Source organism: Dipodomys spectabilis, unplaced genomic scaffold (assembly GCF_019054845.1).
Source record: "Dipodomys spectabilis isolate Male_0828 unplaced genomic scaffold, ASM1905484v1 ptg000069l, whole genome shotgun sequence".
NCBI lineage: Eukaryota > Metazoa > Chordata > Mammalia > Rodentia > Heteromyidae > Dipodomys > Dipodomys spectabilis.
The window spans coordinates 27,132,136-27,156,888 of NW_024870746.1; the positions used below are offsets into that span (position 1 = coordinate 27,132,136).

General features: G+C 56.8%; 1 protein-coding gene and 1 pseudogene across 1 annotated transcript; one reads left to right on the forward strand and one right to left on the reverse strand.

Moving 5' to 3' along the window:
- Nucleotides 1–1,500: 1,500 nt before the first annotated feature.
- On the reverse strand, nt 1,501–22,833 carry LOC122109682 (receptor-type tyrosine-protein phosphatase V-like). Its single transcript, XM_042682228.1, has 34 exons — nt 22,776–22,833; nt 21,970–22,037; nt 21,627–21,675; nt 21,188–21,460; nt 20,580–20,849; nt 20,149–20,412; nt 18,632–18,886; nt 18,290–18,535; nt 17,874–18,149; nt 16,177–16,449; nt 14,341–14,604; nt 13,875–14,141; nt 11,683–11,964; nt 11,300–11,440; nt 10,845–11,055; nt 10,673–10,740; nt 9,356–9,482; nt 9,184–9,231; nt 8,056–8,149; nt 7,863–7,953; nt 7,695–7,771; nt 6,201–6,335; nt 5,374–5,496; nt 4,444–4,604; nt 4,224–4,359; nt 3,578–3,645; nt 3,344–3,443; nt 3,185–3,263; nt 3,019–3,095; nt 2,744–2,872; nt 2,531–2,647; nt 2,248–2,411; nt 1,885–2,020; nt 1,501–1,657 (listed from the first exon to the last, which is right to left on the reverse strand). The coding sequence occupies exons 2-34, from the start codon at nt 22,033–22,035 to the stop codon at nt 1,598–1,600; spliced, it is 5,127 nt and encodes a 1,708-aa protein (XP_042538162.1). The 5' UTR covers nt 22,036–22,037; nt 22,776–22,833; the 3' UTR covers nt 1,501–1,597.
- On the forward strand, nt 12,673–13,082 carry LOC122109681 (annotated as a pseudogene).
- Nucleotides 22,834–24,753: the final 1,920 nt, after the last annotated feature.

Sequence of the window (24,753 nt, forward strand, 5' to 3'; positions counted from 1 at the left end):
TCTGGTCTCTTGGTCTCCCTCTGAGCCAAAACCCCAGTGCAAAGCTAGATGAGGCTCAAGGCCTCCCTGTTCCCACTTGCCCTGACCCCTCATGCTCCAAACAGAATGCACACCAGAAACTTGAGGACCTTGATGGCATCCAGTATTTCCTCCACAGTGTGCTCTCACGTCTCAGGACCTTCTCTTCCATCTCCAACCTCTGCTGTCACTCCAGGGCCAGAGGGGCTGCCTAGCTGGGTCAAAAAGCCAGCAAACCCTGACCCCGAGAATCAGTCAGGCTATGGCCCTAAAAGCAGAAGATGAGCTACAGGATGGCCCTGCACAAGCAGGAAGCCCTGCACAGGCTCTGCCCTGTGGGCGAGCCTGAGCTCAGGAGGGCCTGCATTTCCCACGTCACACATTTGTAGTCGTGGCTCCATCCTGCACCCCATCTCCACACCTGCTGCTCCAGCGAGGGACTCAGGCTGGAAAGCCATGGTTGAGCCTTGCTGCAGTCTCTCGAGGTGGGCTCAGAATTGTCTCCAGCCAGCTCCTGTGAGAGACTTTATGGAACCAAGCCCTTTGGCCTTACTTTTGTTTCCCTTCTTCAGCCCTTCTGAGGTCCTGACCTCTGGCTCTTTGTGCATTACTAGGAACTGAAGTTGGTCTCCCCCTTTCAGGGTGTGTGTGTGTGTGTGTGTGTGTGTGTGTGTGTGCGCGTGCATGCGTGTGTGTAACTCTACTCAAGGGAATTCTCTTTCAATATTTCTAGGCTTCTCTGTCTTCCAGGGCCCTTTACCAAGGACCATCAGGTTCTAGCATCAGGGTCTTGAGATCCAGTCCAGGAGACAGGCAGGAGCTTATGCGGCCATCCCACATTGTATTCTACCACGTGCAGTCCAGCCTTCAGGTGTCCGGGGCAGGCAGTCACATTCCCACTCTTTTCTGGTCTCCTAGGTTTTCCCTTTTCCATATTCCCACTCCTTGCTTTTTCCTCCACCTCCTCCCATTGGAGGGGAGGAAACAGGAAAGAACAAAGGAGCAGAGAGGATTTGGTAGGCTGACTTGGGAGTTTCTCTGGCTCCTGACCCTCATGAGCATCTCTACCCTGGCAAGAAGTCTGCTGTGAGTGAGGATGGTTCCTGAAGGCTCTCACAGGTAGAGAAGGCTGGGGTGTCCAGAGAAGGGAAGTGAGGGACAACATAAATCCTAGTGCATTTGGGGTGGTGGGTAAGAATCGGTACGTCAGTGAGGTTCTATCCCTGGGCCTAGCACCACAGGATGCTAGAGGTAGAGATGGAAATCTGAGGAAACCAGAAGACTAAGAAGTGTGTGTTGGGAGATGGGGGGACTCCAGGGTGAGAGCCAGCCACTTACCAGCTCCAGGGCACAGCCAGCTCAGCTGGTCCCAGGCCCCAGCTCCCATCCTCGTCCTATTTGCCCATGAGGACCCATGCTAGAGGACGGACAGACAGAACACTACCTCAGACTTGACCGCATGTTTTTATTCCTTGGCTGTTTCCCCTTGGTTGGGATCCTATGGAACTATTCTCCCAGGGAAGCCAGGCCTGGGCTGCCTTGCCATCACAGCCCATCAGGGCACGGGCCCTTCGCAGACTCAGAGCAGCCCGTCCACCAGTGCGCTGTTCAGACAGTTGTAGAGGTAGATATACTGCTCCTGAGGGTAGACATGGAAAGAAGCTTCATTCTTAACTGCTGAAACCTGTGTCTTCTAACCCTAGCACGCCATGTGGGTCAGAGCATAGTGGTCCATAGCGCCACCTGGTGGCAAAACTGAATGCTGCTGCCCCGAGGCCGCTGCAGCCAGAGTAGAACCTGCCCGTCCCTGCCCGTCCCAGGCCCGTCCCTGCCCGTCCCACAGCTGAGCCCTTGGTTGCCTCTCACCAGTGTTGGAGTCATGAGACCACAGGCCTGTGACTGCTGCAGGGCCACGTTAAAGACATCCACGGTGCACTCAGATCCCGCCTGCTGCAGCAGCTGCTCCATGGCCAGGAAGATGCCCAGATGGGTAGTGCCCTTGCTGCAATTGACTTAGAGTTGGATGGAGTACCTGAGGGGTACTCCACACCCAGGGATGTGGTTGAAAGCACACCTGGGTCCAGGGACTGGGAAAGGGCCCTGGATACTGACCGCAAGTGGGGGAGAGGAGGGTAAAGGGCAAGGTGCAGAGTGGACAGGGACTTTGGGGCACTGGGTTGTTTGGACCCACACACTCAAGCAGGGGCTGGGAGACTTGTCCAGCAGCACCTGGAGTGGCTGAGCAGTGTGCCCGGCTTTCTGCTCTTGCCCTGGGAGCAGCAACGGCCCACCGCAGCTAGGAAAGGCAGCAAGGTGGCAGCAGGCAGCTCGTGCCCCGATTCCCAGAACTGAAACTGCAGATGCTGGACCTGCCTCTCCAGCCCGCTCTGCCCCTGGGAACAGACCAGATCCCAATCGGTGCCCAGCAGGGCAGAGGGTAGCCAGCCCAGAACCCTCCCTCACCCTGACCCCCACAGCCCGCCACCCCATGGCTGGTGGCCAAGACACCTACATGTGTGACCCTGAACACGGTACAGGGCCAGCCGACTGTGTTGCTCTCAGCCACCCGGTGCACTGTCACCATGTCTGTGACCACCGGCTGCATCTCTGTTGGCCAGAACTCCTGAGGCTGGAACATAGCCCACGTTGCTCAGGGACCTTCCTAAGGTCAGATGGCACCATGCTTTCCTCCCTTCCCTATCTTCTGTCCCTCCACGCCCCTCACCTTCTCCTGGGTATCCAGCGGGTACAGGGAGACCAGCACATGGGCTCCGTGCTCCCACACCAGCTCCCAGAGTTCCTCTGGTCCCGCAGGACCAGTCAATACGACGTGGTCACGGCCAGAAGGCCCACCCTGCAGAGCATAGCCAATCAACTCCAAGGATTAAGTCGTCCTCTGCCCAACCCATAGCTCCAAAAGCTCCCAGAGTCCCCAGGTCCCAGGCTGAGAAGCACAAATAGAGGGTAAGCAGTAAGGCAGCTAGACCAGCATCATCTCACAGGGAAGAGCCAGGCTTCGGTCATGGCATCAGTGGGGCTCTCCTGATCCAGAGAAAGCTCAACCTGAGAACCATCATCTGTGGGGAAGTGGTGAGTGAGAGGTTGCCCACAGGGTCCAAGTCTTTGCCCCAACCCCAACTCTCACAGTATACCCGGTGAGACTCACAGAAGATGGAGCTGTTCTGCTCATGGCCAGGAGGGGGCAACAAAGAGCCCGTGTCATCCTTGATGGCCTGCAGCAGGAGCTGGGAAGGAGATTGGCACCCTGAGGCAGGGAAGGGAAGGCCTACCTCTGGTGCCACCCACTCCTGGGCCTGCAGTCTACCTCGTACTCCTTCAGGAAGCCAGAGTTGGCATTGGCTGCCCTTTTGGCACACGCCTGTGCAAAGTTCATCACAGAGATGGGCCCAGAACTGGGGGAAGGACTGAGAAGAAAGAGGCTCAGGTGACCCAGCTCCCACTGCCAGTCTTCCAGGCTCTCCCCAAGGGCAGGAGGCCAAATCCTGTTGGTGAGAAGGTACAGGGCACCATGCCCAGCTGCCGGGACCCAAGAACTTACTCTAAAGTGTCAGAAGGCTCATTCAGAATCTTGTTCAGCAGACAGCTGTGCAGGAAGATGTACTGGCTCTGGTGGAAGAGAGGATGTCAGCTGGGGGGGGGCGGGAGGGGGGGGGGAGGGGGAGGGCTAGCCCAGCAAGATCTAAAACACACAGGAGGGACAAGGCATCCATCTAGGAACTTCCCTGTGCTGTCCTTCAGTGTGGATTTGGCCAGGGCCATCCCTCCTGTCCGTTCATAGAAAAGAAAACAAGACGGGCACTGCCATGGCTCACGCCTCTAATCCTAGCTACTCAGGAGACTGAGGTCCAAGGATCCCTGATCAAAGCCAACCTGGGCAGACAAATCTGTGAAACTCTTACCTTTAATTGACCAGCAAAAAGCCAGAAGTGGAGATGTGGTGCAAAAGCCCTGGGGTGTGGGAGAGGGAAGAGGAGGGGAGGGAAGGGAAGGGTAGAGAAGGGAAGGGAAAGGAAGGGAAGGGAAGGGAAAGGGGGAAAAATGCAGCCCAGGGAGGACAGTGGCATAGTATGAGCCCTGAGCACAAGAGGCCACTGTAGAAAGAGTCATCTACTTCCTGTGACCATCTCCTGCCCTCCCTCTCCTTGAGGTCTGAGCGGCGGGGCCCAGCATGGTAAGGCGCTCACTGGTGTCTGGATCATGAAGGGCCGATGCAGCCGGAGTGTATACGCGGTGTGGAACACATCGACCATCTGCTCTTCCTCCAGCTGCTGAAGGAGCTTCAACAGGGCGATGAAGGTGCCCGTCCGGCCTACACCGGCACTGTGGGGACAGCCCTGGGGAACTCAGTGGGGGAGGCCCCTCCCCCACCGTGGCCAGGCAAGGCCCCCCACCTCCCGTTCTCACCTGCAGTGCACCAGGATGGGCCCCATGGCCTGCGTGGCCCTCACCTGCTCCTGTACCAACTGCACAAAGGCGAGCAGGGAGCTGGGGGCCTCGGGGATGCTGTGGTCAGGCCAGGTGGTGAACTGAAGCTGCTTCACCCTCCGCTGCTTTTGCTGGGCACCCTGAGGGTGGGTGGGCAGGAGGGGGGCAGGGGCTATGCTACTGAGCCTTCCTCACCAACTCCTGGAGGGCAGTGGTCAGCCTCTCCCCTCAGACTGAGTCTCCTGGAGGGAGAGTGGCAGCTCTATGTCCCCACCCACCCCGCTGTAGACGCTGCCTGAGTCCCTGGCTCCTTCTCAATGCTCCTGGGTGATCTGTGCCTGCAGAGGGCTGATCCCAGGCCCCGTCTTCCTGTCCCAGAAGATCACCCACTGGGGAAGCACCGAGGGGTGGGGAGGGCAGGGAGCACAGATCTGAGTTCAGGGTTGGGGGGCACCGTCCATTGCTTCTCTCTTTGCTCTGTCTCCACCCCACCCCCCCCCCCACCCCCCAGTCGTGGGGCTTGAACTCTGGGCCTGGGCGCTGTCCCTCAGCTCTTCAGCTTAAGGCGAGAGCTCTACCATTTGAGCCACAGCGCCACTTCTGGTGGTTAATTGGAGATAAGAGTCTCACAGACTTTCCTGCCCAGGCTGGCTTTGAACCCAGATCCTCAGATCTCAGCCTCCTGAGTAGCTAGGATGACAGGTGTGAGCCACTAACGCTCCATACCCCAGGTCAGCCTTGACCTTCTTTGTGCCCTGCACCCCTTCCCTAACTAACTACTGTTCCCTAACCATCCTTCCACGGGTGGCTAAGCAGTGATCCTCAGCAATATGAGGGCCACGGGAACCCTGGGTGGCACACCTCCTCAGGAGGCCTCAGCCCCGGCCGCCCTGTTCCCTGGCCACGCACATGCCACAGCCGGAACTGCCTGGTGGTCCACTCATCCTCGGACTCCTCGGCCAGGAGGTCGATGGTGATGTGTCCGTGTGTGACAGGGGTGGAGTCCGCTGGCCAGTAATGCTCACACAGCACCTAGGGTGGAGGGTTGGAGAGGGCTGGGGAGTGGGGACTCCCTGCTACACCCCACTCCCACCCCAGTTTATCAGCCCCACCCCTCTCTGCCCATCTCTTTTTTGTTTGTTTGGTGGTGGGGCTTAAACTCTGGGCCTAGGCCTCAGATCTTCAGCTCAAGGTGAGCACTCTACCACTTGAGCCACAGCACCACTTCTGACTTTTTCTGCTTATGTGGTGCTGAGGAATCGAACCCAGGGCCTCATGCACTGGAGACAAGCACTCTACCACTGAGCCACCTTCCCAGCCCATCTTTTGGGTCCCTGCCACCCTGATGAAGCTCTGCTCCTTGTACCCACAGCTCCAAGGCCTCCTTCTCCAGCAGCCTCCCTCCTATCGCTGGGAGCCAGCACCTTCACCCCTGGACCCCCAGGGCTCGAAGGGTCTTTGGCTCCTTTGGGAAACTGGATTGCTCGGGTTTAGGGGCCATCTGCCTTTGCCTTGCTGCCCTAGTCACAGGCCAACTCAGCAGCCTGCTCAGGGCACAGGGGAGGCATCCCTCAGGCAGGGTACCCTAACTTTTGTACCCCTCTCCCTTTCCATCCTTCCTCACTTCCGTCTGTCCTAGCACTCCTAATGGGGTGGGGGTGAGGGGAGGTTCCCACAAGAACAAGCGCCACCTAGTGGCTCTTTTGAGGACCTGCATGGCTGCATGGCGTGCTCACCCTCCCATTCTCCATGCCCACGGTGAGCATGACGATGATGGGGACCTGCTGCTCCCACACCAGCCGCCAGAAGTCCACCAGCGTTTTCTTGAGAGGCCCCTGGGTGGCGATGAATTCCTGTGGGTGGGTGTAGCCCTAGAGTGTGGGGGCAGAGGGCAGGAACACAGTCAGGGGTGTGTGTGTGGGGGGTGGGGTCATGGCCCCCAGGTTCCCACCATAGAGCAGGGGTGATCAGCCCTTGGCCTCCACAAGCATGGCTACAGCATGCAGGCCCATACAGCCACGTGTGCAAACACAGGAACAGCCCAGGCTCTAAGCGCCCACGCAGGAGCCATGGCCTCCGCCATGCCCACCTCAAAGGGGGAAGAAAATCCTCCCTGGAAATAGCAAGATCCACACAGGCCAGCGTGCCAGTCTACGCAGCTCGCCCGCCTCACCAACCCAAGTGTCTCCCCTAACGCCAAGCTGCCCCCCCCCCCATGACCCTTCTTGAGGCATTACGGCTCATCGCAGACTCTAAAGCCCTCCGCTAAAAACCAATCCTCTTTCCTCCCTCCAGCCCTGTCTACCTTTCCCCCCTGAGCCCCCCTTACCCTGCATTCCCGTGCAACACACACACACACACACACACACACACACACACACACACACACACAGAGAATATCAGGCAAAAATATTGGATGAGGGCAACCAGAGAGGGTGACAGAGGACACATATGGTCAAATACGGTGGAAGCTTATCTGCACGTGTCAAAATAGAACTGAGAGTGTTGTAAGAAGGCGGGGAGTGGGGAGGGGTGAGAGAGATGGGGGTCAGGTTGATCAGAATACATGTGTGGAAGTGTTACACTGACCCCCTGCACAACTCATGTAGGCTAATCCAAACAACGCCATTTGTTTTTCAAGAGACTGAACGCCCCCTCTGCTAGGAAACTTCTTGAGGTTTGAACACAGGGCCTTGCACACGTGAGGCAAGTGCTCTACCACTTGAGCTATGTCTCTGGCCCTGTTGTATTTTGCTTTTGGGATAGTGTTTTCCTAACTTTGCCTAGGCCAGTCCAGGACCTGTAATCCTCCAGCCTCTGCCTCTCATGTAGCTGGGATTACAGGCATGTATCACCACACTGCACATAGCTTTTGGAAGTCTTTGGTGATTCCTCCAATAGACCATTTTTTTTCTTTCCTCCAGGATGCCCTGATCTCTCCAAATCACTCTCTCTTTCCTACACACATGTGCGTGCACACGCACACACACATGCACACACACATACACGTATGACCCATGAAGGTATTAACATGACTAACTCAACAGAATGGACCCTCAAACACCACCTACTGTGTTGACCTAAACCATAAGGACCGGGTGATCATCACAGATGACAGCTATAGCTTTGCCAGGACCCTGCATCTCCTCCCCCGTCCCCCCCGCCCACCGCCCCTGCAGCTCACATCCTAAGCTGACACCTCCAGAGCCCCTCCAGCCGGTGGTGCTTACGGGAACGAAGTTGGCGTTGATGTAGTCAGAATGGGGGTCTCCAGCCAGCTGCATCAGCCTGACCCTGGAGTGGTCGTCTGCAGAGGGGAGCAGCTCAGGGTGGGCACACGCAGCCCCTTCCCGGGCCCCGCCGGGCCCTGTGCCCTGCCCTCCGGCTGCGCTACTCACAAGGGAGCACGTGTGGGTAGCGGTTCTTGGCGGCGTTGGCCGGCTGCTCTGCCTCCAGCCGGCTCTGCTCCCGGCCCACTTCCTTCAGCTCCTGCCCACATGGGAGACGCTGATGCTGGCGCTGACCTAACTCACGGAGTCAGGTGGGCACCAGGCTGGGAAACCAGGAGTCTACCGGCAATGCAGGCCTCACCTCAAACTCTTGGAAGAACGCCTGATTGGCATGAGCACTCTTGGCCTCGAAGCTCTGCCGGAAGCCGTGGGTAGGGATGGGCCGGTGGGTCCGCCTGGGGGGGAGGGGGACCCCACCTGTGAGGGTGAACCCTGCCCTGCCCGCCCCGGATGGCAGATGCACCGCTGGATAAACAGTGTGCGCATGGGGGCTGTTGGGCTCGCAGATCCTGGCCTCTGAACCCCAGAATGAACAGCACACACTCCCGGTCAGCTCTCCAGTGCAAGCTGCCATCACAGAATGAAGGAAAAGGGGCAGAGAGAGAGTGAGAAGGTGGGGGCGGAGGACAGGAACTAAGCATCCAGGGCCCAAGTATACAGCCAGTGCTCAGTCAATGCCACTAGGAGGGAGAGCTCTGGCCGGGAGTAACCCCACAGCCATTCATCCATGTGATTAGAACCCACTGCAGTGAGGGTGGTGGCTAGTTTTATGTCAGCTTGGCTGGCCACAGTGCCCAGAAATATAACCAAGCATCACCTTGGATGTTTCTAGGATGTTTTGGATGTGATTAGCTTTTTAACTCAGTTGTCTGTAATGAAAGCAGCTGACTCTCCCTAATGTGGATGGGCCTTACCCAGTCAGTTGAAGGCCTTCAGAGAACAAAAACCGACCTCCTTGGAGGAAGATCTCTTCCCGCAGACCCTTCAGACCCTCACGTGGGTCTAGGGCCGCCCATCCCATCAGATTTTGGACTCACCAAGACTCCACCATAATATAACCCACCTCCCTTGCTCCAGCTTCCCGAGTGCCGGGATTACAGCTGAATGCCACTACACTCAGCACAAGCTTCCCCCGCCCCAGAATTAACTTCTTTCCCCCATTCCTCCTTGGTCCTCTATCTCTGACAGCTCCAACTTATGCAGTAGGTTTGAAGGAGGAAGAGGAGGGAGAAGCTGCAGGCGTGAGGAGAAGAGGTAGAAGGTGCTGGAAGTCTTCAAGAAGATGGGAGAGGCCCGGGAGCTGTCTGTGTGCAGTCACAGAGGCACAGCCTGCAAGGAGGCTGTGGCAGTGCCCCCCCCGGGCAGGACCCCCCCCAGGCCCACGCCGCTGCCCAGTCCCACTCCAGGAAGCACTGGGCTGTACCCTCACCTCAGGCTGTGGGACGTCAGCTCGTGGGAAAAGCCGTCCTTCTCTGCCCTGCCAGAGCACAAAGGCAAAGTGGGAGGCAGTCCCCCAGGTGGGGACGGCCCCCGGGAGCCCCCTTCGTCCCCCACACGCACGGTGGTTTCCCCCCTTCCCGAGGGCCCCCTCTCCCACTCACCCCGGCCCCTTCCGCCTCCACCAGCACAGCAAGCTCAGCCCGGCACAGACGGTGAGGATGCAGCCTGCCGCGATGCCCACCACGGCTGCCAGGGGCACTGCAGCCGAGGACACGCTGGCCCGGGGCTCTGGGGACAGAAGAAGAGGTGGATATGGCCTTGTCCCGCTGGCCTGTGGACACGCCAGCTTCTGCAGGACTCAGGTTGTCATAGAGAACACTAGAAGTCACAGGTGCAAACTGGGCCCCAGGAACTGAACTGAACACAGCCAGCAAGCCACCCCAGACTCAGGCCTCCCCTCCCTCATGCCCTCTAAAGGAAGAGGGCAAAGGCCTGGCTTCCTGGACCTTGTAGAACTGCGCTTTTCTGTAGGGAAAGCAGCGGCCTCCTGCTTAGTGAGCGCAAGCAATGTGACTGGCTCAATGTGAGGTCAAAAATTAGTGTGTGTGTGTGTGTGTGTGTGTGTGTGTGTGTGTGTGTGTGTGTGTGTGTGTCTCCTGGGGCTTGAACTCAGATCCTAGGCAATATCTCTGAGCTATTTTGTTCAAGGCCTGCGCTCTACCACCTGAGCCACAGACCTACTTCTAGCTTTTTAATGGTTAATTGGACTTTCTTGCCCAGGCTGGCTTTCAACCTCAATCTCAGATCTCAGCTTCCTTCTTTTTTAGGTCGGTCATGGGGCTTGAACTATGGGCCTAGGCACTGTCCTTTGGTCTTCAGCTCAAGGAAAGCGCTCTACCACTTGAGCCACAGCGCCACTTCTGGTCTTCTGGTCTTTAATTGGAGATAAGAGTCTCATGGACTTTCCTGCCCGGGCTGGCTTTGAACTGTGATCCTCAGATCTCAGCCTCTGAGTAGCTGGAATTACAGGCGTGAGCCCGGGCTGTCCTTAAACTCACAATCTTACAGCCACTACCTCCCTAGTACTGGGATTACAGACATGTTCCACTATACCTGGACCTATGCTAGGGAATTCTAAGTTGCACATGCAGTTCAGCTCACACTGGTGGCTTGCACTGGGTTCCTACTGGACAGTGCTACTCTAGAGCCCTGGTGGCTGGCTGCAGATAGGAAAATGCTGTTGCTATAGACAACAGTGAAGTGACCCTCTTACCCCCACCCAGTGCCTCTCCAGCCCAGCCCCCGCCCAGGCCTGGTGCCCAGGGTCTCAGAACCTCAGCTTTGCAAGCTGGCACCTGACCCCCAGGAGCCTAAGCTGAGCCCCTCCCACGGCAGGTTGCAAGAGAGGTCCCAGCATGCATCCCCAGCTCCAGGGACCGGCTGGCACCGTCTGAACGCCAGCCAGGTGCCCTCCTCGCCTGAGAAGGCTGAGAAAGAGGTGATGGTCTCCGGAGAGTTGAGCCTGGTGAACGCCACCACACTGAACCTGGGGCAGGGAAGAAGGCCGTTGAGGAGGGCGGATGATGACGCCACACCCCTCCCAGACCTGCGCACTGGCGGTGGATGCCCGTCCCCCATGCACACACACACCTGTACTGGAAACCCAGCTTCAGCTGCCCGTTGCATATCTCCTGGGTATGGCCACAGTCCTCTGTGCCCATGGGCACCGTCCAGGATGTTGGCACAGCCCAGGGCCCTGGGTAGAAGGGGTTGGGGAGCAGCGTGGCCAGATAGCAGTCGTGTCCCCTGTAGTAGTGATCGAACCACGTGTGGTTGATGGCTTCCTGCGGGGGCTGAGGCACTGGCGGAGAAATGGGGAAAGGACAGGAGATGGGCAGTGGGTAGAGGCCTCGCTCTCCACCGCGAGGAGTGCCTCCATTTCTCTAGCATGTTCTCCACCTAGAAGAGTCTGGGGGTCCCTTCCAGCTGCAAGTCAACTCCAGCCTCAGATCTTCATCATCGAGTCTCAGGTTAAGTGGCGGTCCTCACCTGCCCATGCCAGGCCACAGCCAGGCTCCCTGCACCCCTCTGGGCCCGGGACTCACGTGACACGTTGGTGGTGGCAATGATGCCATACCACTGGATTTGCCCATCATCCTTGCCAAACATGCCTCGTGTGATCGTCACCCCCAGCCCTGACTCCAGCTCCAGCTGGGGGGCTGCGGCCAGCTCTGGGGGATGCCAGGCTGGGGGAGAGGAGAGGACACAGAAGCCCAACTTGGTGGTTATAGTCAGGGAGCAGGGACCGGGTCTTTCTGTCCCTAGCACCTCTCCCAGGGTCTGTCAGCAAAAACGGTTCCTGGACACAATTAAATAAGAACTGGAAGATTCACAGGCTACAGGGCCATGGTACAAGGCTTCTGTGTGGAACCAGGGGAAAGGCACTGGGGGCCTGCAGCGATGGAGGGAGAGTGGTACAAAGGCCTACCTTGAGCAGAAGTGGTGCATACCAGGGTCACTGCCCGGCTCCACAGGCCGTTCCTGCCCAGCACACTGAGGCTGAGGCGATAGGGCGTGGCAGGTGCCAGGTTAGGCAGGAGAAAGGCATCCTCAGAGGTGTTGGCCTGAAACACGAGGCGCGTGCCCGCTCCGGCCACCAGCTGTTCTGCTACCACCAGACAGGAGTCCACATCCCCGAGAGGCATGGACCAGGTCAGGGCCAGGTAAGTGGTCTCCGGCTGGCATTGCACATCCTTCACAGGGCCAGGCTCTGGGGGAACCATGGGGTCTGCTCTGTGTAGGAGTCCATGTACCCCCAGGAAGATGACATTCGCTCAGGGGCCCCCAGAAGCAGCAGGTGCAGCCGGGCATCAGCAGCTCACAGCTGTAATCCTAGCTATTCAGGAGGTTGAAATCTGAGGACTGAGGTTCCAAGCCAGCCTGGGCAGGAAAGTCTGTGAGACTCTTATATCCAATTAGCCAACCAAAAGCCAGCAGTGGCAGAAGGAAAGAGGAACATCATGAAACTGAAAAAGAATGCCACCAGGAAGATCAAGAAGTCAAGACAGGGGACTGGGAGTGTGGCTTAGTGGCAGAGTGCTTGCCTAGCATGCATGAAGCCCTGGGTTCAATTTCTCAGTACTACATAAACAGAAAAAGCCAGGTGTGGTGCTATGGCTCAAGTGGTAGAGTGCTGGTCTTGAGCAAAAGAAGTTCAGGGACAGTGCCCGGGCTCTGAGTTCAAGCCCCAGACTAGCAAAAAAAAAAAAAAAAAGATATGAGGAGAGATTCGCGGAGCTCAGAGAGAAAAGAAAGTAGTCAGAGCAGAAACAAAACAAAAAAAAAAAAAAAATACACAAACCAAGAAAGCAGGAGTTCACAGAGGAAAAGAATATACTCAAAAAAACCATGATCACAGTAATTTAAATAATAATGGGAGGGGGAGGGACAGAGGTTATTAATATTATTAAAGTCCTTTTTGCTGTAGGGCTGCTGGGTGCTGTCGAAATGGGCAAGTTCAGGAAACCTGGGAAAGTGGTGCTTAAAGCCATCAGCATGAAGGACATTGATGATAGCACCTCAGATCGCCCCTACAGCCATGCTTTGGTGGCAGGAATTGATTGCTATTCCCGAAAAGTGATAGCTAACATGGGCAAGAAGATCACCAAGAGGTCAAAGATCGAGTCCTTTGTGAAGGTTTATAACTACAATCACCTTGTGCCCACAAGATACTCTGTAGATATCCCCTGGGACAAATCTGTGGTCAACAAGGATGTCTTCAGAGACCCAGCTCTTAAACACAAGGCCTGACGGGAGGCCAAGGTCAAGTTTGAGGAGAGATACGAGACCAGCAAAAACAAGTGCTTCTTTCAGAAGCTTTGGTTTTAGATGCTTTCTGTTTCCATCATTAAAAAGAGGGGTGGATATTATTATTAAATAATAATAATGACAGAGGCCAAAGCCCAATATCAAAAATAAAAACAAAGCAGCCAGGACAATGAACTAAAGTCCTCCATGCTGAGAAATAAGGAGGATGAAAGGCCAAGAGCCTCAATGGAAAACAAAAACCAAAAATCAAAAGGTCAGGAAAATGCTCACGGACATGATAACGACATGACCATCAATGAAGTCCTGGCACAGATGAAGGCGAAAGGGAATGAGCGAGTTACAGAAATTCAACGTCTCAAACTTTATGTCTGAGACCTGATGAGTATGTTTTATGTTGTTTTCATTGTTTGGGTTTTTTTTTTAATACGGACTTCATTGTGTTGATCTGTGGATAATCCTCAACCTGGATAATTTGTACTGCTAAAGTTTTAAAAACACTTGAAATGGGGGGGAAAGGGGAGGGGAGCCAGTGCTGGAGCATGTGGCTCAAGTGGTAGAGCACCAGCCTTGAGCAAAAAAGCTGAGGAAGAGTTCAAGGCCCTGAATTCAAGCCCCAACACACACACACACACACACACTCTCTCTCTCTCTCTCTACCCCCAAACCAGCAGGTGCAGAGGGCTGTCTGTGTTCATGGGAAGGACCACAGTCACATGGAGAAATGACTTGTCCTTGGTATCAAGCCATGGGGACAGAGGTGGGCACACACCTGCCTGCCAGGAGCTGGTGGCTCCGAGTAGCAGGGCCACAGCCTCCTGTCACTTCTCCCACCCCTCGCGGATGGCAACCTACCGACAGGCAGCACCACGGGGCGAGTGGAGGCCTGGAGAGGCCCGGCTCGGCACAGCACTGACAGCCCGAGGCTGCGTCCAGGCGTGAGGCCCCTCAGCACGAGGTGGGCTTGGCCTACGGCCAGGGGCTCCTCCCAGGCGGGGTGCCCATCCTCGGAGAGCTGGGCATGGCATATGCCCTGCCCCAAGGAGCCACTGGCCCAGGCCAGGCTGACCGTGGCGCTGCCCGCCTGCATGGACACCAGCAACTCAGTGGGCATGGACGGGGCTGTGGAGGGAAGGGCACGGGTCAGCCAGGCCTGCTGGCCCTGATCATGAGAGGCCTGTGTGGCTCAGAGGACCATGATCTCATGCGGGGCCCTCAGCATGGAGGTGAGCTACTATGCCATGGAGGGAGGGGCCCAGGGGTCTTGGAGTGGTCCTGGCCACGCCCCCTCCCCTCCCTGCCTTTCCCACAGTCTGCTCACAGGTCCAGCCGGAGACGTTGGCAGCTGCGGTGCGGAGGGGCCCAGCCTGTGCGGCCAACTCCACCTCATACTGGGTGCCCGGGGTCAGAGTTGAAAAGCTTGTGCTGTCCACCTCGGCCCCCACGGTGCCAGTGGCCACCTGGGTGCCTTCCTGGTACAGGGTCAGCTGGTACTGATCTCGGCCCCCAGAAGCATGGACCCAGGATACCCGGAGCTGTGTGGGGCCCTCGCTGGTCATGTGTATCTCAGGAGGGGCCAAGGGAGCTGTAGGAAAGCCAAGCACGGCAAGGTAGACAAGAAGAGAGAAAAGAATCTACATTAGTTATTTTATTCGGGTCCTCCTGCCCAGAAAGGTCCATTTCACCATTCATTCTGCCTGTCCTGGCCCAGTCTGAGCCAGGGACAGTGACCAGGGACAGCAGGGATCCTGAGATCTGACCTGCCCATCCCCTCTCCACCACCACCACCACCACCACCACCACCACCACCACCACCACCCCAGCTTAAATGGATAAATTAATCTCTCCCTCTCCCCAGTGCCATCCCATTGTGGCCTTTGGGACTAGACAGGGCACCATGATGTTGTTCACAGGCTCTCCCCAGTCCCGCAGGACTTGAAATACCTTGATGTGGGTGGACAGATGGGCGTGTGGGGCCCAGGCAATGTCCTCTGTCCTCAGACCCAGTCCTAGGATCTGGGGTCATGCAGACCTGGCCCACTACCTCCATCTCCAAGGATAATGGGGGCCAGGGAGGCTGAGGCATGCTCTCAGTGCTAGCCTTGGCTAGAACCCAGGTCTCCAGGCTCCCAGGCCAGACTTCTCTCCAGTCTAAGTTCTTGAGAGAAGTCTTTTCTCTTTTTCTTTTGTCTTTGTGTGTGTGCACTACGCATGGGACTTGAACTCTAGGCCGGGGAACTGTCCCTGAGCTTTTGCATTCAAGGCTAATGCTCTACCACTTGAACCACAGTTCCAATTCCAGTTTTGAGGTGGTTAATGAGATCAGAGGCTCATGAGCTTTCCTACCCAGGCAGGTTTTGAATCTTGATCCTCAGATCTCAGCCACCCGAGTAGTTAGGATTACAGGCATGAGCCACCCGTGCCTGGCTCTTGAGAGAAATCTCGAAGAGAGTGATAGTGGCTTGTGGGAAGAAGGAGGCTGAGAGGGAAGGCCCAGGCAGGGTTGGGGGAGTCACCCCAGATTGGAGGCATGAAAGAGGCCAGCAAGCTGAGCATGCAGGAAGACCTGAGCTGGTGGAAAAAGGGCTTCCTGAGGAATGTGGGGGAAGGAAGGTCATGTGTGCCCTGACCTTCAGAGAATTCTGCCCCTCTTTCCTGTTGCTCCTCACACAGCTGAACTTGATCTCAACTCTCCCCTCAGAAGGCAAGTTACCTTCTCTCTGTGTGCCTCAGTTTCCTCATCTGTCGATGGAGATAGCCAGGGTGTTGATCTCCTAAGCATGTTTTAAGCAGCAGGTGGAGTACTGAGCAAAGTACCCAGTGAGCATTTGCTAGGGTGCTTGTTTTAGTGACAACGCATAGCCCAGACCCGACTAGCAGCAGGGTCTGGGCTGGATCCCACTGCTGCCCACTCCATACCGCGGGGCACAAGGGAGCATGGGAAGTGGCTGCTGTACAAGTGAATGGTCCTTTAAGAAAGCCAAGCGTTTCCATGAATGATGAGCAGTTTCCTGGGGTTGGGGGGATAGCCACAGGCTGGTTCGAAGTGAAGTTTTCTCAGCTGCCTACTTACAGGCCAGCGAGGTCAAGGGGGGACACACGAAGCCCTGGGAGTCCAAAGAGCCAGGGTGAGGGAGGACCCATGGGGAGCACTCACGTGTCCAGACTGTGGCATTGGCACTGCTGCTCTCGTCCAACCCCCGCAGGGTACCCAGCTGCACCAGGAACTCAGAGCCTGGGGCCAACTGGGCCCAGGAGAAATTCTGGGCCTCAGGGGCCAGGGTCTCCTCTTTTTCTAGAGCCAGGGGTCGCAGATTGTAAATCCGTAGCTGGAAACCATCCCTGCCACCTGGAGGGGGGCTCCAGGATACCCTCAGTGCCGGCGGCTCCGTAGCAAAGCTCAGGCTCAAGTTGGCAACCGGAGCAGGGCCTTGGAGGGCAGGAAGAGACAGATATGGATTAACACCAAACCCTGCCTCTGTGGCCCCAAACAGCTGCAGAGGAAAGACCCCCACTTCCACAGGGCTCAGGGCCCACTCACCTCACCATCCCAGAAGCCTTCCTAGATTGCTAGCCCAATATCTACTTCCTGCCTGATGCCAGGCCCCTGCCCAGCACCTGCTCCAACCCCACTTGGGCCTAACCCACTCCCACACCTGGCCCTACCAACACCTGCCCCCTGCATGATATGTGTCAGCTCCTGAGGCCATGTTGTCTGTTCACTGTGCTACCTAGAAAGGTACCTACCTACTTTCTCATACCCCACAAGGGCCCTGCCCGCCAGTCTACCTGCTGACAGTGATTTCTGCCTAGGTCACAGTCTGTCTGTGAGTCTGACTCTGGTCTGTGTTCATGCTTAGCCTCCTGATGAATCCCCACATCCTTCCTACCCAGGCCCCCACTTGCTCTCTCTCCTCTGACTCTCTAAGCAGATGTCCTTGTTAGGAGTACAAAAAAGATCAGCCCAGTCTACTTAAAATTCCCATTTTTCCCCATTTGAATGCAGTTTCATGTGATTTCAAGCAAGTATGTCTTGCATATTCCTGTCATATATGATATGTAAAATATCTTGTCTTATAGGTATATAAGCTGTCTACCAGTTGTCCTTCCTTCAGGATGTTTAGCTGTGGCACCTAATCCCATACCTAGAAAATAGTAGGAATTAATTAACTATTTGTTGAGAAGATAAATGGGTAGTTGGAAGGATGGATGGACAGATAGGTGTGTGGTTGGCTAGATGGGTGGGTGGTAGGTGCGTGGCTGGCTGGGTGGATAGATAAATCGGTGGATAGGTGAGTGAGTGGGTGAACGGATGGGTGAGTGGATAGATAGAAGAATCTATAGATGAGTATGTACATGGATAGATGGATAGGTGGGTGGGTGCGTAGATAAATAGACAGGTGGGTGAGTGGGTAGATGGATGGATTGGTGGGTGGGTGGATAGATGAATGAATAGGGCTGGAAATGTGTCTTAGTGGTAGAGTGCTTGCCTACCATGCATGAAGCCTTGGGTTCCATTCCTCAGTACCACATACACAGAAAAAGCCAGAAGTGGCTCAAGTGGTAGAGTGCTAGCCTTGAGCAAAAAGAAGCTCAGGGACAGTGCCCAGGCCCTGACTGGCAAAAAAAGAAAAAGAAAAAGAAAAGAATGGATAGATGAATGGGTATATGTGTGAGTGGATGGCCAGCCAATCAGGTAGTGGAAGGTAGAAAATGCGTACGAATACATTCAGGAAAGACCTCACTCATGACCCCCTGAATCAAGAACATGACACGGGGAGGGGCAGAGAGGAGGAGGCTACGCCACCACCTGCTGCCCTGTGCCAGCCTCCCAGAGTGAAGCCAGGAACTCACGGGTACAGGCCTGTATCCTCTGGGTGCTGGAGCGGAGGTCCCCAGCCCAGGCCCACACTGACATGTTGTAGCAGGAGCCAGGGACCAGATCCCTCAGAGTCAGCCTGGAACAGTCTGGGCCCACATCAGCGAGGCTGTCGGGCAACCCCTGGCTGCCGTCCTGGTACCAGCCAACCTTGTAGCCTTCTCGCTCTCCTGGGGCTGCGGCCCAGCCAATGGTCAGTTCAGAGGGGCTTCCCCTGCTGGTGACCTCCAGTGACCGGGGTGCCAGGGGACCTGAAGAGAGGGACCTTCTGGTGAGGGGTCATGGGTCCTGGCTCCTGACACCCCCTGCTCAGCTCTCCCAAGCCTTCCCCTGCTTGTCTCGGCAAAGTCTTCCAGCCCCGGGACCAGGGCGCACCGTGGCTGGCACTCACTCGTGTGGCCTGTGAGGCTTTGGGTGATGAATCCAGAGGACGAGGCAATGTCTACCCGGTAGCGGGCCCCCGGCACCAGCTCACAGAAGGTGACGTGGGTGGCGCCAGAGGGCACAGAGATATTTCCTAGGAGGCCTGGGCCACCATCTGCATAGAGCAATGCCCGCCGCCCAGGCTCCCTGGTGGCCTTCAATCCTTGCAGCTGCAGCTTGGCACCACTGCCCTGCCTGGGCTGGGCTGTAGGATCTGGGAAGGAAGAAAGATTGGATAGTGAGGACCCAGCCGCCCCTGGGCCACTGCCCCTAGCAGGACTCCACGCTGACCTCTCCAGTCCAGACTCACCAGCCAGCCAGGCACTGGCCTGAGCCCAGGCATGATGCAGCCCAGCCAGCACCCTCAGCTCCAGGGCGTAGTGTCCAGTTGGCAGAGGTCCTGGGATAGTGGCGCTGTAGACCTCAGGGCCCAGAGAGATGTTCGTCTCCATCGGTCCACTCAACTTCAGCAAGTAGCCGTCCCGCGCTCCCGGCCCTGCCTTCCAGCTGGCCTGCAGCTCAGGGGGCATCGGAGTCAGCAACAGATCCAGTGGGGGAGAGGGGTCTGAGGAGAAAGAGGCAAATATTCCCAAAATACCCAAGCAGTGGAAGAGAAAACCCCCCACTGCCCCTGCCAGATGCTCTCCATACACGCCCAGCTGTGCATCGCCCAGGACAGCAGCCCCATTCACCACACTCTGAGTGAATTCCAGGAACTGGAGCTGCCATCTGAGCATCCACAGCAACAGAAATAACACATCACGTGACTGAATGTGTGTCTGCCAGCTCTGAGGACGCTCCATGCAGCTCCCACATATAATCCTCACACTAGACAATGGATGCAAATTGTTCAACACAGAGCAACTGCCAGGAGTTGGATAATCCAACAGAATCTATGCCAGTAACCCTAGCTACTCAGGAGGCTGAGATCTGAGGATTGTGAGTCAAAGCCAGCCTAGACAGAAAAGTCTGCAAGATTCCTATGTCTGTCCAGTTAACTAAGGGAAAAAAAAGTGGAAATGGGGCTGTGGATCAAATGCTAGAACTGTAGCCTTGAGGGAAAAAGCCAAGGGAGAGCATGAGGGCCTGAGTTCAAAGGCAGGTAAGCAAATACTCATCCAAAAATCCACAGCTAGCAAGTAGCAGAAACAAATCTAAGAACTCAGGAAGACATCTGGTACCAGGGTCTGAATTCGGAGCCTTGCACTCAACTCGGATTGCTTGCTCAGCTGTGGCTCTACCACTACAGCCATGCTTCCAGCGTGGTTTTTTGCTAGTTATTTAGATGGAATCTCATGGACTTTCCTTGCTGGCTTTGAATCATGTTCCTCTAGATCTTAGCCTCCTGACTAGCTTAGATTACAGGTGTGAGCCCTTGGTGCCTGGCCTGGTTCCTCTCCTCTTAACCACTGCCAGATAGCACTTCTCAGAGTAAGAACATGGTGAATGAGTAAAGCTGAAATGGGTTCTACAGAGTTCCGGCCAGGTCCAGATGGGCAACATCCACATCCAGTGTGACCTTGGGTTCTTTCTCTCTCTGCATCTTAGCAACCTCTGCCATAACATAGAGCAACAGGACCCACATCAGGCTGTTTTGAAGATGGAATTAAAGTACTCGTAGGAAGTGCCCAGCACAGAGCCCACCCCAGAAAATGGTTCAATAATGATAAACATCACTTCTACCATCATCCTCTAGGTGGCGCCTCTAGCCAGCTGGAGATACTCAGCATCTGTGCCCCCAGAGGAACCCACTCCCCCTCAGCTATTTCCAGATAACGAAGATCATTAAGCAGCTTGTGCGTATCCCCTCTACTCCCAGATACTTACAGGTCCACTCGGTGGCACTGGGCCCCGTGGCCTGATGGGGCCCAGCAGCAGCCCTGAGCATCAGCTCATACTGGGTTCCGGGAGACAGGTGGAGGAAGGTATGATTTGAGACCCCGCGGCTGACTACTGTGGTCAGGTTGGAGCTGCCTAAGCGGTCGGTGAGCAGGAGGTGGAGCTGGGCAGCCCCCTCAGAGCGGTTCCAGGAGGCGTGCAGGGCACTGGTGTCCAGGGCACTTAGCCTCAGGTGATCCGGGGGCACGGGGCCTGAGGGAGGGATGAGCAGGGCACACGCGGGCTTGAAGAAGATACTGACACCAGCTCTGAGGCAAAGGGGCCAGGAAGCATAACCACACTGGAACATGGCCCCCCACACCTTTCCCCAATCGGGGGAGGGGAGATCACTCTAGGCCTTGCTCAGGGACCCAGCTTACCTGTCCACTGGTGGACGCTGATCTTCGCTTGGAGATCACCTGCCCACGTGGTAACCTCCAATACATACTGGCTGCCTGGCAAGAGGTTGTCAAAGCGGTAAGATAGGTTTCCTGGGGACATGGAGATATTCCATGCCAGGGTTTGGGACTCTAGGTGATACAGGAGAAGCTGGTAGCCATCCTGCTCCCCCGGGGCATCTCCCCAGGAGGCCTCCAGGCGAGTGGGGCTCCCAGAGCTGTGGAGCTGCAGTTCTCGGACAATTGCTGGGGCTAAAGGAAGTAGAGAAACGCACCAAGGTCAGTTCCAAAGGCCTTTCCCCACCACTGGAGCTTGAACTGGGGGCCTTGGTGGTGGTAAGTTTTTCACTCAAGGCTGGTACTCTACCACCTGAGCCACAGCCCCACTTCCAGCCTTTTGGTGGTTAACTGGCGATGTCTCATGGACTTTCCTGCCTGGGCTAGCTTCACACCTTGATGGTCAGATCTCAGCCTCCTGGGTGGCTAGGATTACAGGCATGAACCACCTCACCCAGCCCCACAGAGGCTGACCCCTTTGTCTACACTGCCCCAACCCCAAGCCAAATCTCCCCCTCCTTCAGTCCTCATACCTGTGCGGACAGTGAGAGTGACAGTGGCATTCTGTCCACAGGGATGCAAGTCAGTCACTTCTAGCTGGTATCGACTTCCTGGCACCAGGTTGTGGAACTCAAAGCTGGATCCATTGGTGTAGGCCTGGAGCTGCTGCCCTTCGGGAGAGCCAAGGGGGCTGAGGCGCAGGAGGTGGAGGGCATGGCCAAAGCCACCGGGCTCTGCCGCTGTCCAGTTCACAAACAGGCTGGTGGGTGCCCCCTGGTGGCTCACGTTCATGCTTGGGGGTGGCCCTGGAGAAAAGGGGTGTATGCAGAGTCTCCCAATACCCTTTGGCCCCTGATAAAGAAGGAAGGGCCCCCAAAAGAGTCTGGTGTGGAGTAATTAGCCCTGCATCCATCTAGCCCCTCTCCCAGACCCCCCCCTCATTCCATCCTACCACCCACAGAAGACACCTACCTCCGCCCTCCAGGTCTGGGCTCCCTTCCAGGGAGTGACATGCATCTTCCTGCAGGAAGGAAGGGAAGAGGAGGAGAGATGGACTGAGGCCTCTGGGAGAGCCAGGAGGGTCAAGGCTAGAACCAGAGAGCACAGCTGGGGATGTCTCCTGGAGACACAGCCACAGTACGGTGGCATCCTAGCAGCTGGAGCCATCGGCTCTCTGTCCTCTGCCACTGGCCTTCCTTCTTGCCTGATGCAGACCAGCTGTGGGGCCGGCTGGAGAGAGGTGGGGGACCTGAACATGTCTGGGAGAGCAGGGGTCCACCCACCTGGGATGCCCCCCCCCCCGTGCCCATCATACCTCAGCCACAAAGCCCTGGAGCCAGAGGAGACAAGCCAACAGCGCTGGGGGCCTCACCCAGATCATGTCTGCAGAGGAAAAGTCGGGAGGCAGCAGAAGGCGGAGCCATACTCCCCCCCACACACACCCCCTCCTAACCCTCCCGATGCCCCACTGGCTGGCTTTGGGTAGAAGTGGGAAGGGCAGAGCTTCTAGCAGACAGCAAAGAGCAAGGGGGCTGCCTCTCAGCCCCAGACCCTGCCCCACGCCCACACCCTTGGCAAGGCTTGGAGAGGGGAGAGGAGAAGCAAAGTCTGGGCTGTAGGCCCAGAAGGTACAAGAGGAACCACAGTACTGCAAGCCCAGAACAAGCCTAACCCCCCACCCCCACTCCCCGCCCGGCTGCCCGTGTCCCACCCCATCCCACTTCCAGCAGGCAGGTCTCCAGGGAGCAAAATGTCCTTTGTCCCTAGGGAAGACTAAGGGAGCAGTGGCTTCGCAGATGGCCACATAGAGTGGACAGGGCCAGCCTCCCCCCCAACTGTGGAAAGGGGGCGGGGTGAGAAGCAACCACTCCCCTCCCATGGGCTGAGTGCACGTGCATGGCGGAAGCGGTGTTTGTCTTCTGTAGGGGAAGAGGAGGAGACCCTCGGGTCCCAGAGGTCCGTGTGTTCCTGTGGCCTGAGGGGGTGGCCAGGCACTTGTGGGCCTGCCTGATCCTTGGGTCTCATCTACTCCCCCCACAGTCACAGAAGCTGAAATCCAGGCGAGAGCGGAGCCCCTCCCCCGCGGTCCCACATGTGTTGAGGGAAAAGCTGAATTTGAACCTGTGGCTTTGATGCCATAGAAATGGCAGAACTGGCAAGCATACACTCAGCTCAGAATCGGGTTTCTCTCGGCTTGGAACCTTCAGGGGAACAATTCAAGATCCTAGAATAGTTGCTTGCCCCTCCTCCCACCCCACAGGCACACTCTCTCCAGCCAGGTCAGCAGTGCCCACCTGGCTTCCTGACCCCTCCCAGCCCCCACCAGGCTGCAGGCACCAGAAACGGGAGCGTGGCCCAGAGGAGAAGGCAGTGTTCAGGCTGGGCTCTTCCTGCCTGGAGCCGGCTGCTCACCTGCCATTGCTCCCCCAGGAACTCCCCCACCAAGTGAGCGAGTGGGAGGAGAGGAGCCCTGGGAAGGAGGCCCAGGACCCAGCAAACTCAGGAAGGAAGTGTGCGCCACAGACAGGTCCATGCCCCAAAGGCCGGGCCCCCAAAGGGCCCCTGCCAGACTCCCCCAGGCCTGCCTCTTCAAGACACCCACCAGTGTGGCAGGGACCGCCACCCCTCCCCCACTCCACCCAGCCCCAAACCTCAGAGCCGCCCACCCCGGCCTGGATGGGGGCCTGGAAACTCAGCAGTGCACACTCATCAGATTTTCCAGGCTGTGTGTGCATGCAAGAGAGTGTGCGGACACATGCACACATGCGCTCTCTGGCAAGAGGCCGTGGGGGCGGGGAGGCGAACAAGCAGGGGACGCGACAGGACAGGGGAGGGGTGCCAGGTTTGAGGCCAGCCATGTGTTTGGGGGTGGGGAAGGGGAACACCCTACTCTGGACCCTGGGGGTTCCCCACCTCACCTCACCTGGGGACGGCACTGTGGTTTTTCTCCACTCTCCATGAGCAGTCACAGAGAGCAGAAGTGGGGGCTGGAGCCCTCAAACTCAGGAGACACCACCAGGCAGCGGCATGGAGAAAGAGGCTCCGGCAGCCCCCACACTAGATAGGCCTGTTGGGGTACACCACCCAGCTAGTCCTATGCATTGACCATAGAAAGCCTAGCCGCGCCCTCCACCCCACCTGGTTGGGGCAGCCTTGCGGATGAGAAAGGAGCTCCAGAAAATTCTGTCACATACCCAGCAACCCTTAACCCCCAGCCAGGCCGCTCCATTCAGCAAAAATAATAACAATAAAAAAAGTACCACACAGGCTGTAGCTCCTCCCCCACAGCCACCCATCGACAAACCCACATCCTCTCCCTAGAGAGCCCCTGGGGTCTTCCTGAGGTCTCAAAAGTACCTTACCACAGTTCCTCCCGAAGAGCTGTGAAGACAGTGGCAGGCAGGAGCAGGTCCAGGCATCCCAACTCCCAGTGTGAACTGGCCGGGCCTCTCCCGGCAGCTGGCCTAGGCCAGCTCTTCCGGCCCCTCCTCTGCTCTCCCACAGCCTGAAGCCAGGCCTTGGGCGCCCCCCACGCTGGAGGGAGATAATGACCAGGCAGGAGATAATCACCAGCGCAAATCGCCCCCTCTCCCTCCCACACCATGACCGAGGTGGCTTGGGAAGGGGAAAGGCGAAGTTTCACTGGGAAGACATCCAGAGGCTAGTGAAAGAGGTGTGTGTGTGTGTGTGTGTGTGTGTGTGTGTGTGTGTGTGTGTGTGTGTGTGTGTGTGTGTGTGTGTGTGTGTGTGTGTGTGTGTGTGTGTGTGTGTGTGTGTGTGTGTACCTGTGAGCAGTCAGGGACATCAGGCTGTGTGTGTGTGTGTGTGTGTGTGTGTGTGTGTGTGTGTGTGTGTGTGTGTGTGTGTGTGTGTGTGTACCTGTGAGCAGTCAGGGACATCAGGCTGCACCTGCCTGTATGGACAGAGGCCTGAGTGTGTGCCCAAGGCCAACACACTGGGAAGGAAGAGAGGGCCACAGTGGGAAGAGCTGTCCATTTTGCTGCCTTACCTTACACACCGCCCACCAGGGTTCTGCGTTCCACTGACAGGCCAACACCAGGCTCTTTCCTGGAGCTCCTGATCAGGTGACTGACTGACC

What these genes read in the sequence shown, in the direction of transcription:
- LOC122109682 (XM_042682228.1), bottom strand. Translation starts at nt 22,035, where the DNA reads ATGATCTGGGTGAGGCCCCCAGCGCTGTTGGCTTGTCTCCTCTGGCTC. An exon ending in TGCCACCACCAACGTGTCAC is followed by an intron (nt 11,056 to 11,299) that starts GTGAGTCCCGGG and finishes TTTCTCCGCCAG; the next exon opens with TGCCTCAGCCCCCGCAGGAA. An exon ending in TCAACGCCAACTTCGTTCCC is followed by an intron (nt 6,336 to 7,694) that starts GTAAGCACCACC and finishes CCCACACTCTAG; the next exon opens with GGCTACACCCACCCACAGGA.